Source organism: Anabas testudineus, chromosome 17 (genome assembly GCF_900324465.2).
Source record: "Anabas testudineus chromosome 17, fAnaTes1.2, whole genome shotgun sequence".
In the NCBI taxonomy this organism is placed as follows: domain Eukaryota; kingdom Metazoa; phylum Chordata; class Actinopteri; order Anabantiformes; family Anabantidae; genus Anabas; species Anabas testudineus.
The window spans coordinates 4,988,306-5,008,642 of NC_046626.1; the positions used below are offsets into that span (position 1 = coordinate 4,988,306).

The 20,337-nt window shown below is 41.6% G+C and overlaps 1 protein-coding gene across 5 annotated transcripts in view; it reads left to right on the forward strand.

The window, feature by feature from the left end:
• The window catches only part of slc6a9 (solute carrier family 6 member 9), a 63,853-nt gene extending 52,753 nt beyond the window's left edge, over positions 1 to 11,100 (forward strand). For all 5 annotated transcript variants that reach the window (XM_026374695.1, XM_026374696.1, XM_026374697.1 and 2 more), the window contains 8 exons: positions 17 to 151; positions 258 to 361; positions 2,119 to 2,356; positions 2,708 to 2,842; positions 2,932 to 3,031; positions 4,303 to 4,403; positions 5,340 to 5,510; positions 6,310 to 11,100. In XM_026374695.1, coding sequence (XP_026230480.1) covers positions 17 to 151; positions 258 to 361; positions 2,119 to 2,356; positions 2,708 to 2,842; positions 2,932 to 3,031; positions 4,303 to 4,403; positions 5,340 to 5,510; positions 6,310 to 6,558 — 1,233 coding nt within the window. In that variant the 3' untranslated portion in view covers positions 6,559 to 11,100. The remainder of the gene's footprint in view (positions 1 to 16; positions 152 to 257; positions 362 to 2,118; positions 2,357 to 2,707; positions 2,843 to 2,931; positions 3,032 to 4,302; positions 4,404 to 5,339; positions 5,511 to 6,309) is intronic.
• Positions 11,101 to 20,337: the final 9,237 nt, after the last annotated feature.

Below are 20,337 nucleotides of genomic sequence, written 5' to 3' on the forward strand. Positions count from 1 at the left end.
GTCTGTGTGTGTGCAGGTGGTGTACTTCACAGCCACATTCCCCTATGTGGTTCTGACCATCTTGTTCATTCGTGGCATCACCCTGGATGGAGCCATCAATGGCATCAAGTACTACCTGACTCCACAGTGGCAGAAGGTCCTCGATGCGAAGGTATTCACTCACATAAGCAGGCAGTTCAGTTTCTCAACTACGAAACTAGAAAAAGCTTTTAGTTTGTTCCTTTTATCACTGACTCTATGTGGGGTTGTTTTTGTAGGTTTGGGGAGATGCTGCCTCTCAGATCTTCTACTCCCTGGGCTGTGCCTGGGGTGGTCTTATTACCATGGCTTCTTATAACAAGTTCCACAACAACTGTTTCAGGTTGGTACTCCAGACTATGGGTTAATGAAAAACCCTTGTTGGCTTTGTTGCTGAGAGTTAAGGGAGAGGTTTGATAGCAAGTTAGCCAAGCTTACTGTAAGACTGCAAACTGCTAGTTTGGCTCTACATGAATATAAAAACATCCTCTTACTGGCCCCTCTAAAGCTCACTAATTAACATGATATAACTGATATGTCACCTGAGAAGATGCAGCTTTACAAGGAGTTACATGCTGGACTATTCTTTAGCCGCAGTCTAAGTCTTGCCACACAACCAACATAAACACCAGGATGTCACTAATCCCAGGTAATTACAGTCCAAAATATGAAAATGAAAATGAAATGTTCTTTACCTTCAGTTTTCTGTTCATATCAAAGCATTTACAAATATGAGACATCACAGCTACAGTGTTTTCCTTAAATTGATGTTTCAGCATACAAATTGCATAAATTGCCGTGCTGAAGGAGTTATTCTGTGAGCGTGTGCGGCTGCCACTGCCTGTGCCACAGTGTCTCGGCAACAAACTGACATCTTATTATTTCCACTAATCGGAAAACCTAGACAGAAGTAAGCCAGAGGTGGAAGAGGGGAGTTGACAAATGTAGAAAATAAACTACATGTTATGTCAGGTTCTGCAGGCTGCGCGGCGTGCACCCAGTGAGTCAGGGCTAAGAGTGATGGAGAAAGTGAGCGGAGGAGGGAAAAATAGTCATAAGCAAACTTCAAGGCTACATGTGTAAAAAGAAAAGGTGGAGAAGGTCAGGCACAGTGGCACAGGAGGAAGGACAGAAATGACTTTTTGGACCTCAGTCAAGAGCCTGCTCGCACTGTGCCTGAACACCGAGGGAGTAAGAAAGATGCCAAGGAGAAGGTTAAGATGGAGGAAAGAGGAAATGGAAGGAGATAAGGAGACGAAAAGATGTCATTTACTCTCCTGAGCTTGTCCACACATGCTGACAGATTGAGGGCATCACGAGAGTTGGAGGGGGCAAGGAGAAAGGCTGAAGATATAATTTGTTCCTCTGCCAGGAGCTTGAGGTTGTGCTATCTGCACACACAGCTGCATGGCAGCCTTAATCAGCTTGTGTTCTGCAGCTCGGTCCCCATGGAGCCGCTCTCTGTGCTCCTGTAACACCACCATGCCGAAGTGCACACGCTGTAGGACAGGATAGACAGCAGTCTGACTGGCGGTTGGGGAAAAGGTGAGAAAGGGACTGGCATCAAAGGCATCAAATACATCCTCTGTGATAACTGGAACAGGAAATGTGAGGAAACAAAGCACTGTGCAACCGCACAATTCTCTTGTTGCATCTGGGCAAAGTCAAAGACTCAGTACTCAGTCTTTACCCCTCACTTTGTCACTGATCATCTTGTCATAGATACATACTCTCTCAACAGTGGGATCTGTTGACTGAACAGGTTTTTTTCTTGTGCTAATATCTGGTATACAGCATGAACTGAACTCCTGGACAGACAAACCCACTTTTTGAGAGCACAGACAAACCATAACAACATGTGCAGCTCCAAGGCCTTCTCAACAAATAATGGCTTATGCAGAAGAACACTACAGTATTAATGTAAAAAAAAAAAGCCATTTTCATTCCTTTTGAGGCAGAAATCAAATCATGCATGTCTTCAGCATTTCCACACATTTTGAAAAGTTTGGTCAACATTTGAAGGAAAATGAAATTTTTAAAAGGGCTTCTTTACTTTAGGTGCGTTGATAAGCAAATATTCCTCTTTTTTTCCGTCTACAGAGACAGCATCATCATCAGTATAACCAACTGTGCTACCAGCGTGTATGCTGGTTTTGTCATTTTCTCCATCCTGGGCTTCATGGCACACCACCTGAACGTCCCTGTGTCGGAGGTGGCCGACCACGGACCGGGACTGGCCTTTGTGGCCTACCCAGAAGCCCTCACTCTGCTTCCTATTTCGCCACTCTGGTCATTGCTCTTCTTCTTCATGCTCATCCTACTGGGACTGGGCACTCAGGTGAGGCATGGAAATGGTGCAAACACAGCGTGCAGAGAGATAGATTGATTGTGCTTTTTCATGTTTTGTACCTGGAGCTCCACTTGACTTGTAGTGCCTGTTCAGAATCCTGTGCATCAGGAACTCTGTTTCCATCTAGTTAATGTATTCTCCATGTAGTGGATAAATACATAACTACTCAGACGAACTGCTGTAGTGAAGCATGTAAATGACATTGTTAAAAAAAAAGTTATATACTGTACATTTAACAAAATTTACACTTTGAATGATGTTATTAGCCTCAACTGATCATCTCTCAGTTGGTGGAAAGTCTCGCCTATCGATTGATTCAGTCCCTCACTGCTGTTGCAGTTCTGTCTGTTAGAGACCCTGGTGACAGCAATCGTCGATGAGATCGGAACAGACTGGATCATCAGGAACAAGACTATAATCACACTAGTGGTGGCCATCGCCGGTTTCCTACTGGGAGTGCCACTAACAACACGGGTGAGTCCAAAACATGTGTAGGTAACTTCTTTGACAATCACTTATCTGGAGTTGTAGTTTCGACTCATCTCTCGGTTTTCTGTGTGCAGGCAGGAATCTATTGGCTGTTACTGATGGACAACTATGCTGCTAGTTTCTCTTTGGTTATTATCTCCTGCATCATGTGCATCTGCATCATGTACATTTATGGTAAGAAGGATAAAAGACTGAATCTAGTGATGTGTCACGTTTTCTCGCCCAAACCCTGCTGCTCTTGCCACGAGTGCCACTAGTGCTATTCGTGCGTTCACCCAGTAAAGCAGCAAGATTTTTCAGGGATGACAATTTCTTCTCCAGGAGAAAGATGGCGACATAAAATAATGTCATTCAAAGAAGAAAAAGGCTATTTATCTTTTACAATTGTCTTCCTGTCTGGCTAATTTCCTAGTTTAGGAAAGAAAACACATCCTAGGACACATTGACATTGTTATAAAAACATATTGACAGGGTGGTGTGCAATTTGGGGTTTTACTGTGGCTGTAGTCACTTTTCTTGTTTTGTTTTGTTTTGTTTTTTTTATTTCATTTAGAGGTAGTTTCAGCATAGCTATAATAATGGCTGAAAGCAGAAACACAGTAAATGTCAATCTGCCTGAGCCGAGCAGGATGTGACTTTTCTCAGCACCTTGTTAGTGCGTGAATTTTCCAGCTATTCATTGAAGCTCTCTTGAAAACTCTGTGTTATACACCCACGTTAAATAATCACAAAAAGAAAATGCCGTTACACCAGAGGCATACTGGAGAGATACTGATTTCCCTCCACTAGTGACAGACTGAATAGGCCAAGACACAATGCTGTCTTACTTTGGGCTGTGAGACAAGGAAAAAAAAACATTAAAGTGGTTATGGGCCTTTAGGCTACTCTACGCATTTTGTGCAGGCGGAAGAGACAAAAACACAAAAGCACTGACAGACAACAGATGCACAAACACACACACCATCTAACTACTGCCTGGAGTGCCTCTTTACACAACCACAGAAACTAATATAAGTATATTAAAAATGAGTAGCTGGTGTGTATATTAGTATGAATGTGGATTTTTATCATGTCGATTTATCATAACTGAACATAGTGATTTTAAATCGGAGCAGTAGTTTTCTGTTCATGAAGTATGCAGTCTGATAAAAGCAACACTGACCTTAACACCACCACCTTTTCTTAAACGGCCAAAAATCTTGATACCATTTGCATCAAGGGGCTTTATAATGTGTAGAACAACACATTGAACACCCTCTGTTCCTGAACCCGTGATCTTTGAGAAATTCAAAACAGAAGGGAAATATAAGGTACACGTATTTCTAGACTTGCCGTTTTTAGATGCTGTAAACCAGTATTTAGCTCCTTTAGCTTGTCTTAGTTAATTATCCAGCAACCCTGATGTTCACCTTGGATGTTACGTTTAACATTGTTTTCACTTGCAGGCCACAGGAACTACTTCAAAGACGTGGAGATGATGCTGGGCTTCCCCCCTCCTCTTTTCTTCAAAGTCTGCTGGAGATTCATCTCCCCTCTCATTATCTCTGTAGGTGAACATGCAATTACAAACACCCCTGCTGATCTGACACCAAACCACAGTGCTTTGAATGGAATGTTAGCATTGTCCCACTCATTTAACACATCTTGCGTCCTGACGGAGCTCCAACTGGAGGTTGGCGCAGGGCTCAAACCACATATTGGTTCGCTGAGTGTAATGTTTCTAACTTTGCTGTGTTGCTGACTCATTGTTAGGGACCTGACCTACATTTGAGCTGCCATCAGCACTAATCTGTTTTGGCTGCCGGTGTCTTTGTTTCCAGTATAAACCTCTAAAAGCAAATCTTTCTAACTGGGAAATGGACACATGCAGCTGCTGTCGGTGGTATTTCCCAAGCAGGCGTATTAGTCCACTAAGCCGCTGAGTTAAAAAAAAAAAAGAAATTTATTGTTGTGGAAAATTGGTCAGATCTCAGGCACTTTTGTTCCTTCTTTCATTTTCACTACGTAGATTAAAGCTTTGCTCCCCAGGGTCTCTGCTAAAACTATTACTAAACTCTCTGCTGTTGGGTACAGTCAGGATTCATAACCATAATTCCCTTCAACTTCTCAATAAAAGAAATGCCCGCTGTGCTGCAGTCTACAGTTATTTTACCAGTATACAGTAAATGTTCGTGTAAAAAATCCTCAGCTGCACAGGGGGTGATCTTTTTTTAATTTGACAGTAGCAACAGCGGCCATTTGTTTGCCTAATGGGGACCACATGCTGATTTATTACTATACTGTACTTATTGCTATCTTTTTAATGCATTCACCTTCACTTAGCCTTAATCTAGAATGAAAATGTTAAAATACGTGTATTGTGCAACTCTTTTTTTTATGACACATTTCTAATTCATCACCTTGATTCTAATTTATCATCCTGCTGAAAAATACCTGCTGATTTTCATCCTGCGCTCTCTCTGTCCCTCGCCTGTCCGTGTAGTTCATCCTGATCTTCACAGTGATCCAGTACAAGCCCATCACCTACAACGACTACGTGTATCCAGGCTGGTCTTTAGCTATTGGCTTCGCCATGGCTCTGTCCTCGGTGATCTGCATACCTATCTATGCCCTTTACAAGATTTCAAGGTCCCCAGGAGCCACCTTCAGAGAGGTACAATACTGCTTCTGCTAAAGCTCTCTCTCTATTAGAGTGAGCCTTAGTGACATGTCTTTGACATGCATGCCAGCTGTGAAATGTAAAAGTGATTATAGTGCATGTAGTTTAGAAAGGCAGACACTTATGTATATAAGGTCCCATAATTCACACTATGTACATGTAAGGACAAGTCATGAAGTCCATTGAACTCTCTGTGGACCTCCACCATACAATTTGAGGCATAGATCATGAAAAGAACATGAAAAACAGACTTGCAGTAGTTCACACATTCAAAATACATCGCTAAAGCAAATTATATCTCCATCCATTCATTACCTGCCATTCATATCAGAGGTCGATACCAATGGTTGCAGGTTCAGCAAAGTAGTCCAGATGTCCTTCTCCATAGCCCCATTATACAGCTCTTCCTTGAGGTTCAAGACATTTCCAGACTAGATATGTAATCCCTCCATTGTGTTCTGGGTCTGCCCGGGTCTTTCCTACTAGTTGGACCAGTATACCTCCAGTGTGAAGCACCCATGAGGCATTCTGATCAGATGCCTGAACCACACCAATTAGATCCCTTTAAATACAAAGAAGCATTGACTTTAGTCAGAGGTCCCTCTGGATGTCTGTCTGTCTTCTTGGTCACTACCAAAACATAGTTTCTGCTCCAGTTTACTTTGCACAAAGAAGATGTCAACACCTCTGCTCCTTGTAGCACAAAGTCATGGCATCACACTTACATAATGGATATGGACTGTGCTTTTTTTTCCGGTTGTCATGAGTGTCTCTGTTTCTCTCCGTGTCTTAGCGGTTGAAGAACGCATGCCGATCACATCCAAAGTGGGGCCCTGCCCTGCAGGAGCACCGGACAGGCCGCTACGCCCCCATGGCCTCCGAAGACACTGTGGAGGCTCGTCCACTCAAGGAGAAGGAGGAGCTGAAGGAGGAGCTGAAGGAGGAGGAGAAGGAGAAGGAGAGGAAGGATGAGATCAGCCTCACCATCCAGGGAAGCAACGGCTCCACCAACACGCACAACAACCCCAACCCCAGTGCATAGACGGCACCCCCGCTCTGTCGGCGCTACTGGGCTACAGCCTCCCTGCCTCCCAACCGTCTACTCCTTAAATCCCTCGGCTTTTCCTCCCTTCTCTTCCATCCTCACCCCACTTTCCCACAGTCTGTGGGGGAGATCCTATTCGCTGGAGACCTTTACATATTGTAAGGGCTTATTATATCGATCCTAACCTCTTCTATCTATCTGTGTGATGTCGCTAGATAAATGGGGAAAAAAAAAGTGAAAGGAAGAAAAAATTGGGTCATCATCCAAAAGATTTGCGTGTATGTCAGTGTGTGTGTTTTGGGCGGGTAGGTTGTTAATTTCTTCCACATAATTTAATAATGCAGTTTGTTTTTTCCTTTCATTTTTTTTTTTTTTTTTGTAAAACTTGTATATGCCATCTTCATATGCAGTTAGAGGTACAGTAGATTGTGAAGCTGCATGTGTTTGTTTTGTGCATGCAGAAACATTGAGACACACACTGTTCTCCTTTATTCTGTTGGGTCTGCTTGAGATCGGCTTGAGACTTTCTATAGTGGCAGTGATGTGGTCGTTGTGGTGCTGTAATATATAGGTGAACCGTGCCTGCACTGGCCGTTTACAGTCTTGATGCTGCGAAAAGAAATAAGTCCATGGCCAGAGAAGGAAGCACACGCACTCATTCACACTCGTACACTCACACTACTGTGCATTTCACAGCACACGGTGACCTCAGCCATAGTTGATCTCAGCTTAAGACTAAGCCTGTTGTGTTTATGCTGCTGCTTCTTCAAAAAAAAAATCCTTTAGAGCACAAATGTTTAACAAGCACCCCAGACGGCGACTGACACTTAGGGCTGATTTTCTGTGCAAGTGTCCTCTATTTGTAACTTTCTCCACTAAAGCTGCTCGGGAACTCGGCAGCGCAATATCAGTGAACTTTAACCGTACTGTAACTGTCTGCCTCCGCAATCGCACACATACAGCCACACACGTTGCACAAAGCACATTTGTTTCCAGTATTTTTTGAAAGAAGAGATCCCAGTGCCCATTTCTCAGGGTCCAAGCGAACTTAAGCATTGTGGTTTGTTCCTCACCTGTGGAAACCTTGCCTCAACTAAGGAGACCTATTAAGATTATAAGGCCTGAAATACCTACACATACATACAAAACAGATGGATGCAGCTCTGTGTGAGTGAAATTCATCATGGGATATGGTTAGTGAAGGAGGATCTGGGCTTAAGGAGGTAGCGAGCAAAAAGGATCATAGTTGTGTCGTAGTCTTTGTCTCCCGTGGCTCGTAGCAATCTGCCACATTCAGGCATGTTACCAAAAACATTACCTAAGCTACCTGCACGTGTTTTTGGTAACATAAATATCTCAGAGACTGGTCTGGTGTCAGTCTCTTACAGTCAGTGGAACCTTTAATGTATTTACAGACACTTGTTTTAAAAGCTCTGAGCCAAGCTGTGCTGTGATTGGTGGAGAGACAGGCGAGACGAGGACGCAGCTTGTTTCCTGAAGGACACAGAAAAAAGCATTTTAAGTGAGTTATGTAGTTTTAAACGTAGCTGTATCACTCTCTCAGTAGAAATCTCCTTCTTACCGCTCATTATTGTAAAGTAACTTAGTAAATAATTATAAAGACAGCATATGTTTATTTTGTACAAAAAGATAAAAACTACAGAATCATAATTAACCGTGTTTACCATTCCTCATCCGTGACTTAGTTTGCTGTTGTTTGTTTGTTTGTTTGTCTGTTTTTGTTTTTTGAGAAGGGTGAAAGGATAGAGAGGAGGCTCATTAACACGCAGAGTTAAGTGACCGATCGGAAAGCGCCTAAGACAACACTGTAGTAGAGAGATGCTTCTGGGTTATGGTACCAGAATGAGCACAGAACATCTTCACAAGAAAAATATACATACTTGCTTTCTTGCTGGAAGTTAGATGAGAAGACTGAAGACGTGAGAGGAAATCGCACGCCTGTGGGATAATATGTAGCTGGGGCCGGAAGCCAATTAGCTTAGCTTAGCATTAAGCCTGCAAGCAGCTAGCCTAACTCTGTTGCAAATCTACCACCCAATACTTAAAATGTCATCTTAAACCATCTTATTTTGTTTAATTTGCACAAACAAATCTATCAGCTAGTCTTGGCGAGGGTGATCTGCTTGCAGTTATTATGCTAAGCTAAACTAGCTAGCTGCTAGGACAGAAATAAGGCAGGTAGCCGCCATCTTATTTTTTAAGAAATATATTTCCCGAAATTGCACTGAGCTAATTTTAAGAATTACAGCTATTTTCAGTCTTCTTTTTCTCTTTACTTTGAAGCACAACTGAATTTCCTCCAGCACTGTTCTCGCCCTTGGAAGTGGTCAGTGAAATTAAACATGACGGTGCAGTTTCTCCGAGAATCCACAAGGGGGGAGTGACGCTGCCACTCAGGGTAGTAAAGGCAACAACAGAGGTTTAAATGTGAGATATAAATAAATAAACAGAAGCAAAACCTCCTATTAAAGGAGAAAACTACGAAGATTAAGATGGTGATTGTAAGCACATGACCACAAATGTAGTGAAGGAGTGATAAGGATGAGCACAGTGGTAATTCTGATACAAGCACACATTTCTAGCGAGGTTTTAATCAGGCTTTTGTACAGGAAGGTTATTCCAGTACAGTAGATGGTGAATTGTAACCTTGGTCTGTTTTGACCTTCCAGCTCTGGATCATTCCTAACTCTTCATGCCTCATGTGGCATATTTTGTAACTGTGTTCAGTATTCATCAAATTACTTGCAAAACCAGGTGCTCTATCTAACAATACATCACAGCCATCTGCTAATTCCCGTATATTGGGTCGCTTCTTCTGATTAGAAATTCCGATCGAAAATGAGGTTTATTTTGCAGAAAAGATATGAATATGTTCTTCTTATTCTCAGCGCGTGTTGGGACAGCTTGCAGCTCAGAGCATTTTCCTTTTTGTGATTGCCTTGTCTTGTGTGTTCATGCTGTAGTAGGTGAAGCTTTGCCACCGTGTTACCATCTCTCTAAGTATCCCAGCCCTCTCTATTTCTGCTGGCCCCCGCGACTCTTCCTCCCGTTGTACAGTAATGTTAAAAAAAATATAATCGCACTGTGTATGTGTGTGTTTATCTCTGCTTTTATTTCAGGACTGGGGTACGTGTGTTTCCGTGGGTTTGGGGCGGGCAGGTTTTGGTTCATTTTATTTTTTATTTGTCATTTTTCTTGTAGTGTAATGTAGATGGTGTCAGGTGTATTGTGTACTCTGTGTGTAGTGGATTAGCTGTTATTGCTGAGCCTGCATGTAGAGCAGGTGTAGTGTCAGTATTGATGTCTTTGTATCTCTTATCTATCAGAACTAGCCAAGTCCTATTCTGCTAATAACATACAGTATCTTTAAAAAAAAAAAAAAAACCTTTTGTACTAAAAGAAGAGAAAGAAAACTACATATTTTATCTTCAGATTTTAATCATTGTTCATTGACACTACTTTTTTTTTTTTTGTTTGTTTTAGGAGTTGTATTCATAGTGACTTAAGATAAAGCCAGCTGATATTAAAACATTGCCAAACAAAAAGCTTTGGATCGAAACTTGAACTACAAAAGAATGGTTAGTTTTTACTGTGAGCTCTGGTGGAGACGGTAGCTGCAGCTACATGACGATGATTTTTTTTAAACAGTATTACATTGACTTAAAAATGTACTTTACACAGTGCAGTGCCAACAGTTTACCTTTAATACTTTGTGGCCATTAACCCAAACCGTTTTTGGCATTTTTCAGTGTCTAGTTATAAAATGTAAAATAAAATTAAAGCTAAATCAAAACACCAAAATTAGCATCAGAACCAGTTTACTCACATTTTTTTCAGTCTTGTGCAGCTCTGATGCGTAATTTCAGTTGATAATATGATATTGTGTAGACATTTTAGGCGATATAACCAATATGTATCAAACATGGCTCGAGTTACTTTTTTAAAATTGGTTCATTGGTAAATTTTGTGATTGTCTGGCTACCAAAAGAACTAGACCTGACCCATTGGGCCTGTAGAAAAGCTGAAGTAAAAAACACATACAACTGAGACTAGCTCAGTTATTAATGGATCCACGTCACCAGGTACTAACATACTACTGCTTGCTATCACTGTACACTGAGACGGCTGTACAGAAAGTCACTGGTGTTGAAGAACGTAAATTTGAACGCAGAGGTTTGGACCATTTTTGTACACAAATTCACAGCACAACTGCTCCACTGTACTAAAAACAAAACTGTGATTTTACCTTGTTCCTGTGGTTCTCTGTAAATTACAGAACAGTACCTCTTGAATTTCTTACTACTGCTCATAAAAGCATAATCTCATGTTACAGCACTTTAAAGAAATCATTTTTTTTTTATAAACAATAAAAAATAAATATATCATTAGAATAAAAATGTACACTTCCATTTTGAAAATAAGCTTCAAGTACAGTAAAAACAATTTATTTTTTCAGTGCTCTGGCTGCAAGAAAATGGACAAAATGCTGTGTTGTTTCTATGCTAATGTGAATTGTTTCATGGGAGAAGAAAAAGCACAAGCGTGTAAAGAGAACACAGTTCTTCTGGTACCTTCTATCATATCTATTTGTCTATCTATCTAACCATGTCTGTTCTTCTTGTTCTTCAACCTTTAGGGCCAAATTCCATTGAAATGTCTTAGTCCTGTCAGCTGTGTATCGTAAACTGTTGAATTACAAAATGTTAAATAAAATCTATTTTAAAGATCAGCGCGTTGTGGCGTCCTCTGTTTGTATTATGTTGACAGTCTTGATTTTTAACATTGAATCCTTTATGTATCATGAATATGGTGTGTCATAGGAGTGGTCATAGGTAAATTTAATTCAATATCTTTTAGAGTGTAAAGTGACACTACATAGGTTTTGCATGAGAAAAACTTTTTATTCTTCTTTCTTTTAACAAAATAAAAGCTGGATTCATATGTAATGGAGCACACTTCAATGTCGCAAAGGACTTTGCTACTATAATGTTCCCTGTTATATAGGACCTTTAGCTAATGTTAGCTAATGTTTGCCACAGTATTAAAAATGACTGTGTAACTGAGTCAGTTTGCTGATTTCTTCTCCACTTATACTAGTTATACACGTCATTTTTGCATGTCAGAAAATGTACTTTCATCAAAAAAGTAAATTAAAGTAGTGCATACATTACCAGAACTATTTCCTGATGTCAACTTGCAGAAAAATATATACATTTAAGGCGCACTCAAACTTCAGTGTAACTGCACTGCCAGAAATGGATTTCATCTACAAGAGTCAAATCAATGGATTCATGAAGCTGCACTTACTTGCACCATCTAGTCACAGGTTGCATATTGTGTAATTTCCCACTTTCAGCCTTCCATACCAGTCAATTTAAACACTCAGAAACCAGAAGGTAAAAGTATCCAGTATTTTACGAAACCATTAGACCATCAGAGAAGAGTAATAAGAATATGCACTTCTGTAGCATGACCTTGTTTTTCTGCTTATTCCTCAAACTGTATCGTGGTGTGAAACTCTCCTGTAGTCAATGGTGCAATTAGTGAAGCATTCAAGTATGTTTTACATTGTTTCAATGCTTACAGTAATTGATTACAACATTAATATCTGCCTATAAATGCATTTCATACAGTCTGGAAACTGAACAAGATATTTTATTTGGGAAACAAAACATTATAGTTGAAGGGAAACCTTCAAAAGCAACCCGCACCCCAGCACAGCAGCACTCGTCCGCAGCGAATGTGACTCGATACTGAATTACTCTTGTTTAGCCCCACTAGATGGGGTTAGAGAGGTAATTATTGTTCACCTCCTGTGGGATCACAGTGGCCATTATTTTTCAGGTTAGACTGACATGCGTTAGTTTTCATGATCATACTATTCCAGCTGCTTCCAGTAATCTGAATCTGTGCATTTAATCAATATGTCAAACAAAACAAAAAGCACAAAGTGTCTTTTGTCATAGTGGAAAGGTTTTCTGAAATAGCATATTTTCCATTGCAGACATGTAAACTCTATGTTGACTGATGAAGCCAAACTGATGTCTTAATAGCTTCAGATACAAATTAAAGCAACCATATTGTCAATAAAAATAATATATGAAGTAAAAAATGTCCATCATCATTCAGTACCTTACTTAATGTTCCAGTAAGGTTATTTCTGAAAGTTCACACTCAGCATTACATTTTACATAATTACAGCTATAATACATTTAAATTTAGTACAAAGTTTATTATGAGGCCAAACTGCACAGATCTAAGAGCACAGGCAGACTGACCACACAGAGTCAGAAGAGGGCAGCATGGCTGTTCCAGTATAAACCACCCTTCTGTATCACATAGTATCAAGACAGCACACTGCCTTGAAGACAATTAAAACCCATCAACCACGAGTGCAAAAACAGCAATCAATGAGAAATGTTCAGCAGCTGTTTTCAATGAATACGTTAGCGTCTTTTCATTTTCATCATTGTGCGCTGCGTTGTCAGTGGATTAAGGTGGATGTTGTGACTGTTTTCTAATTGCATTTGAAAGTAAGAGAACACACACAGCAGCGACTACGTTTAACAAAGCTAAACCGTGTTTGTAGCCCATATTCATGATCATCGCACCCCGCAGTGCAAATGTACTGGAGCAAACACACTGAGAAGTGTAACTCATGGAGCCTTCTGTCTCCACTGAATCAGATTTATCCATCTGAAACAAAGAGCTACAAATAGCCATCATACAACCATCCACTGGTAAGTAGTAGTATTCACTGGAGCCATGAATAATAACAGCTAATTGCATTAATATCTCCCTTCAGCTTTTCAAGATATCTCGTCTTTCCTGTCCTTTGTTGATTGATGTAGATGGAGGTTAATCCACATCCTGTCTTCAACATTACAATATGTACTTAATCTCCATCCACTGGAGACAGACGAGTGCGACACGACTGTGGATGGGAAAAGAACAGCAGCTTCTTTTCACAGGCACTGCTACTCCAGCCGAGCCACTTTATTTCTGGGCCGTAACATCCATCACGGCTGCCACCAGGTTACAGTATTAGGCTACGTAATGAACACGGTTAGGTGTCAATGGCTTGTTAAGCCTTAACACAACATACAGCGCACTTCTTGGTCTCATAGCCTCCCGTAGCCATAGTCCTGCTGGGTTTTTTTTTTGGTTCCATGGGACTGTTATCACTTCTGCTTAACAGCCATGCAATCTCATCAGCTGCATCCCTCCTGTCCGGGCGAGAGATAAAAAGAATGTGACAAAGGCAATTGCCCTGAAGAATGGATTAGGAATTAGTTTTTTAGATAGTGGACTGGTGGGACGAGTGTGGCAGGAGAACTTTTTGTCTTTGTACAGTATGTTGTTGAAATTGTCCTCAGAGCCACACTGCAATGTAGTGCCACGGCCTGTGTGTCGGGGGGGCTGAAGGACACGTTCCAAACTGGACTTGCCCTTTTTTTGACAGAAAGCAATTTCCCTGCTTGTGAGACCGCTGTTGCATTTTGTTTGAAAGGTGACTCCAGTTCCGGGAGTGCAGCGGTCACCGTGAGCAAGCTGTTGGTCCTCCACTTTTGTCAGCTATAATAAGTGACATACCAGCAATGTGACATGGTGACTCTACACTTTCATTAATAAGGCTGGGGAGAGAGAGTGAGAGCGGCTATTATTGTTATTCAGATCATCTGACACTAGTCAGAGATGAATGAATTCACTGAACAATCTTTCATCTCGGTGTCGGCTCATCATTGATCAATCTGTTTGTGCCACGTGGACACACACAATCCAAAACGGTGCAGGCCGGGCACAGATATTAAAACAGCACAAAGGAGCAGAGCTGGGAGGTTTATCATCCTGCGTTCAAGTGTCAGTTCAGGGCCAGTTAAAAGGCTTTAAATGTGCACTAGAATAATTTATTGTAAAAACTAGTGCTGAAACATATAATTCAATATCAATTAGCACTTTTTGATCATTGACTGAATCATTTATCAAATCCCCACACACTCTCCGGCTCTGTTTTGTGAGAATTTGCTACTTCAAGACACATGCTTTATATTTGATTGCAGAGATAGTCACTTCTCGAAGCTTTCAAAGAGAGGCTAACCTTTCTAACCAATCAGAGAACTTAGATTATTTTTGCTTGATCGGTAACAATGGCGCCAACCTCATGTGTTGGGCAGAGCTCAGCGAAGTGTGGGAGAGCATAGCAGAGCAGGCAGAGGGAGTCTCTTGCCAGCACTAGCTTAGGTTGATCATCCCTTGACATTTCATTATTGATAGTGCATATTTTTCAAACCCCCCATTAGCCTGAGCTGTAGCTACATTGCTAATGAGCAGCTGATTCATTCCTGCTTCTATTGATTCAGTGATGTAATGCAGCCGTATCGTTCATCATCAATATCCAATCTCTGGTTTACAGAAGGATTTGAACTTTGCTCTTGGCATTATGCAGAATCTGCTGTGTTGTCTTACAGCTACATGCCCGTGAGCCTGTCAGTCACTCGGTAATTGCTTCGCCTCGCTGCATTTCTCTTCAGATTACCAAAAAGATAGCAGAAACTGTCAGTTGTATAAATGAAGGAAAACAGTCTCCGCTGCTGACTTTATTAAATTAACATGGTGCCGTCTTCCCTGTGTCAACATGACTTTGTATTTTCTGTTTAAATTAAAGAACAGTGGCTGTTTTTGTTGTTGAAAACGTTTCCCACAGTAGTAGTTTTAATTTAAGAATCCGTGCCTCACTCCGTGTTTGAGAAATGAACGTCAGAGTTCAACTGACTGCTGTTAGGGTGAAAGGCAGTGGAGACGTGGAGCTGTGGGGCTGAAGGAGTTGGTCAGACTTCGTCGGTCAGTCACTCTCTTTGCCCTTCACATTGCCTGGGTTTAGTGCTGTCAGGGCCACATTGACTGATTTGGATCAGTGGGTGCTGAGAATTTGTCTTGACTGCAGAGGGTTGGGGAAACAGACCGTTCATCACCTTAATGGAAGAGTATTGATTGTGGTGCAGGAGCATGATACCCCTCTGCAATAGTAATGGATTTCCTGAGAAATCACAGATGAAAATGCAACAGGATAACCAGGAAGGAGGGAGGCACCACTGCCCTCATCATTAGCACCTTGTTATCTGCTTGTATGTTCATGTGCTGGCCCCTATCCAGCTATTAATGTGTCCAGAAATCAACCTGTCAGATTTCTGGTATCAGCTGAGGTAAGTAGTATTTTGTTTATGATGCTCACAGCAACCAAAAAATATAACGTTAAGAGAAGAAAGCTAATTAAAATAGCACAAAGTTACACATATGAGCATCTCATAATAAAATTAATGCAGCATATTAGCAAAACATTTCTATTCACTCCTTGTTTTCATCACCAACACATGGATCCTGCACCTTAGTCAGGAAGCCAAAATGTGTTAAATGTAAAAGGTAGAGATGAACCTAAAGAGAATTATCAGCAAAAATCTGCAGCTCCCGTCAACTTCACATGGCCACACAGTGAGTTTCAGCCCGTTGCTGAGCTGCCCAGTCCACAGCAGCACTCACCTCACTCGCAGCCTCGTTTCAGTCAGAAGCAGGCTGCTGTTTTGTGCAGCGAAGCTCTATAAAGCCACTTAACAACAAACAGCAGACACACACACACACACAGTTAGTTACTAAGCAGTGAACAAAAAAGAAGCATTCATCAGCTGAACACGCTCATATTTCACCGAAGGCTCCAAATGAACGTGGAACAGTTGGAACTGCTGTTTGGGTGAATAAACTGTTTCCTGACAGGTTGTTTCCACTGTCCTCACAAAGCCAAAAAGAATAAATAAAAATAACTAGAGCAGGTGTGTGCAGTAGTAGGTTGCTGTGGGCAGATGCTGGAGAAAGTGGGAAAAGTTATGTTGAAACACGTTAAAACATATCCTCCACTAATTGCCAATAGTTTTCACCTTTGTCTTGTGTCTGGACAAAGTGTATGTGCCTGTTACATACACCTGTATACATAATCTGGGTCATCATTAAAATCAACCCCACTGATTAGATTACATTGCCTGAATAATCCACACAGCTTGTTATCAACAGTTTTCACACGCAGCCGCACTGAAAACCGTTGACAACGAGGCCAACTAATTATCCAAGTTAAACAGGACACAGTTTCTGGTGAAGACATGTTGCTGCTGAATTATTTAGGCTTATTATTTTGCAGTGAGCACCACAAATATAATTGGCGCATTGGCACAACCTCATGGTTACAGAACTGTAGATCAATGATACAGTAAATGATGCTACACTTTTGAATGAGCCCGAACATTAAACTTGTTTGCTAGTTGTCGCGCTCGCAACACGACTTTTCTGTGAGTGCGTAATGGTGGTGTAATCCCATTCTTCTCTGATCACATGTGTCAAAATCACTGACAGCTGTCAAGGTGCGAAGGCCAAAGCAAGGGAGGATGGGCAAGAGGCTCATCCACAGCATGTATGTGTGTGTGTGTGTGTGTGTGTGTGTGTGTGTGTACGGGACGGATTGTGGAATCACTGTAGCAGGGCAGAATAACATAAGACTCTTTTAACCTCCAGTCGGCTGTATTTGACAATCCCCTCAGTGATTAGTGGAACAAATGTCTGCCTGTCGCATTACAGCTGTTGTTTTGCTGGCCATTTGTGAAGCTTACACATGTGCTGCATGCTTTTCATTCTGAGCTCTTATTACATGGTGTGTGTGTGTGTGTGTAAGTAGCCTTGCTTTAAATTATACTTATCTCCCCATGAATCTGTCTCCGCATGTTATTGATCCTCACCCATGCAGACCACATTATCACCAAAAAAGTGGTTTCCATGCCGTTTTTTGTTTTTTTATATATATATATAAATCTTCTCTCACATTTACATCGAAATTGCACGCGTTTATTTTACGACATGAAAATGACGCTGCCCTGTTGGCGATTTGGTTTATCTCCATCTGTCTGTCACACTGCGAATCGAGTCGTCAGAGTTTATCTTCGCCTGCCATTTTGGAAAATAGCTCCAGTCAATTTCAGTAACAAAGAGATGGATGATTCAGTGACAATTACATTCCTCACAATGGCAAGGAGCTTGTGTTTCCTCTTTGCTTCTTTTAAATTCAAGCTTCTTTTTTTTTTCACATGCTGTGATTCAAGAAAAATACATTCTTGTTTTTCTACTTGTTCCTAGTTCCTGGGCAGTACAGAAGCAGAACGAGAACAAAGGCATCTGATTTCAATATTAAAGGTGGAAACGCCTCCGTAGCAGGGCTACATCCAATGTGTTCCCTCTTTGATTATGGCTGTGTTTTCATTTACAAACGCAAAGTTGAGAAAGAGAACGTCCCTAATTACAGCCAATCCCTGTGAGAGTAGCCGCAAAGGGATGAAGGGTTTTTACTGAAACACACACACACACACGCACAGACACCCACACACCTGGAAACAACCCAGAGCGCCACAGTCGTCTACGGTTGGCACTAATGGAACTGTGACTGGTTCAAGTGCTCTTAGACAGTTGGATAGTGTAGTGAGTGGGCGTAGAGAACTGACTTCCCTGCAGAGCTGGGGATTCAAACTGGCAACCATTACATTAGAAGCCCTGCGGTCTCACTCTGATGCTGCCTAATAAGGTGCTTTTGGTTTTTATGGCTGGAAAACAGAACTTGTTAGCAAAGTTTATGGACCAATTTGTGAGCAAATAAAATGTCGATGGGACTTTACATGAATACAAATAGCCTCTGCGTAGTAATATAACGTTTGTTGCCTCTCCTCTGTGCCAAAAATGGACGGGGGGAGGAGGGGGGGGGGGTTAAATATGAGAGGGAAGATTCTGAAAGCAGCCCTCTGCTCTTACAGACATTTGAGCGTGATGTTAATTATCCTGATGTGGGTCGAAATAGGCTCGTGCTGGCCCAGAGGGGGTAGGAGGAGATCATTAAAATCCGAGCTCAACCACACACACACACACACACACTGTTGCGGCGCGCTCGGCATCACAAAGACACGCAATTAGACACAAACTAATGTACCTGCTCAGGCATGGGAACCTTTTCACGTCTAACATGGCATCAGTGTGCCGGAAACCCACACACACACACATACACACACACGCAGCAGCCCTTAATCAAGCAACGTTAAATGTGGGTCATCACGGTTTTAACTAATGTGATGTGCGATGAGTGAGAGATCAACAGCATCAGCATCAGAGGGGAAACTCGCCAAAGCGAGGGTGTTACTGTGATTTTCAACTGGCTTGTGCTGCTCATACATCAGGGGCTATCTCAGCAGGTGCCACTTGGGGTGTTTCTTAAGATCACAGCAGAGCTCCTCAGCTAATTTGTTAAAAATAGACATTACATCTTGGGTTAAAACAATTTGCTTCATGGTGAATCAGCTGCAACACTATTGTAGCTGCCTTCTGCTTTCAAGAATGTATTTAGCAGGGGCTGATCTACAGGGGCGCAAGTGGGGGAAGCCCCACCTGCTGAAATATCTTACCACCCAATGTAAAATCTTCTAGACCTGCCACTGGAAAAGTCCTGAAACCTTCGAATGCTAAGCGAAAGGTAAGGAGTTCTATGTAGTTTAAACTATCAACTCAACCTAGTGGATAAATCCTAATTTGTTGAATTTGAAATGAGCATTTCAAGTAGTTTGGCCGCCCAAATAATGGATAAGTAGATGTATGCAGTTTAGACAGTTACCTAAAAGACAGATTAAATAAACAAAACTGCTGCAATGACTCAGGTTATGTTGTTTCTTTGTTAACAAACTCTGAGGTAACCAGTAATGTGACGTGGGATGTATGTAATGTGAGACTGGTGTTGTTTGTAACGATAAATCAGTTTGTGGAAACCAGTGTGTGTGATGAACCACAGGTAAAATATAATTACATAATTGCATTACTAATGTATTTGGTGACAATGTTAGAAATGTGTTTGTTTGTGCAGCAGGAACTGACAATTAGCTGTGGTTGAAAACAACTAGCCAGCTGAAAGTACACTCAGCTAATGGACACATTGGAAATAGCTACTTAGATAAATGCATTGGATAAACAGTTGAAATAATTACCTTGCAATTGTAATCTAAACTGTAGCCTAAAAAATTGTCCAGCTTCTGCTACACTAATGAGCCTAATAGCAAACCACAGAGAGGCAAATGAAGAACCATGATGGGGGGTGTTTTGTGGTGATTTGTTTTAGTTGGGAAAAAACTAATTGGAGCCACTTTTCTCTAAAACATGGAAAAATCAGGCCCGGCCCTAAAAAAATCTGCTCAACAAAGCATTTCGATGTTACAATTGCTGAACAATCAGCAACAGGGCCCTGGAGGTGCTGGAAAATAGTAACCTTGGCTCAAATTCATCTTCTCCCTCAGAAGCAGTAATCAACTGTGGCCGCCCGCTATGACTGAGCAATATGGTTTTGCAGGATATTGAAGGGGCCACGGTTCAGCTTGAATTCACTTGCCCTTGGCCAGACAGAAATGGCACTTTCTGTTTTTTATTTTTTATTTTTTATTTCCAACTCGACCCTTGCGCGGTTTCCTCACACTTATTTGTGCTGTTACCACTGCAGGAAATCTGAGGACGAGGGTGCCTGGGCTGGTGGCAGAGCGTGGACGATCAAATCCTCCACGCCTGTAAACTTTCATAATAAAAGACAAGGCCGCTGTCCAAGGTGCTGAAATCACCGCCTCTGCGCGCGTCCGTCCTTTCACAATAAAAGCGCCGCTGGGCTGCTGCTGCTGCTGCTGCTGCTGCTGCTGCTGC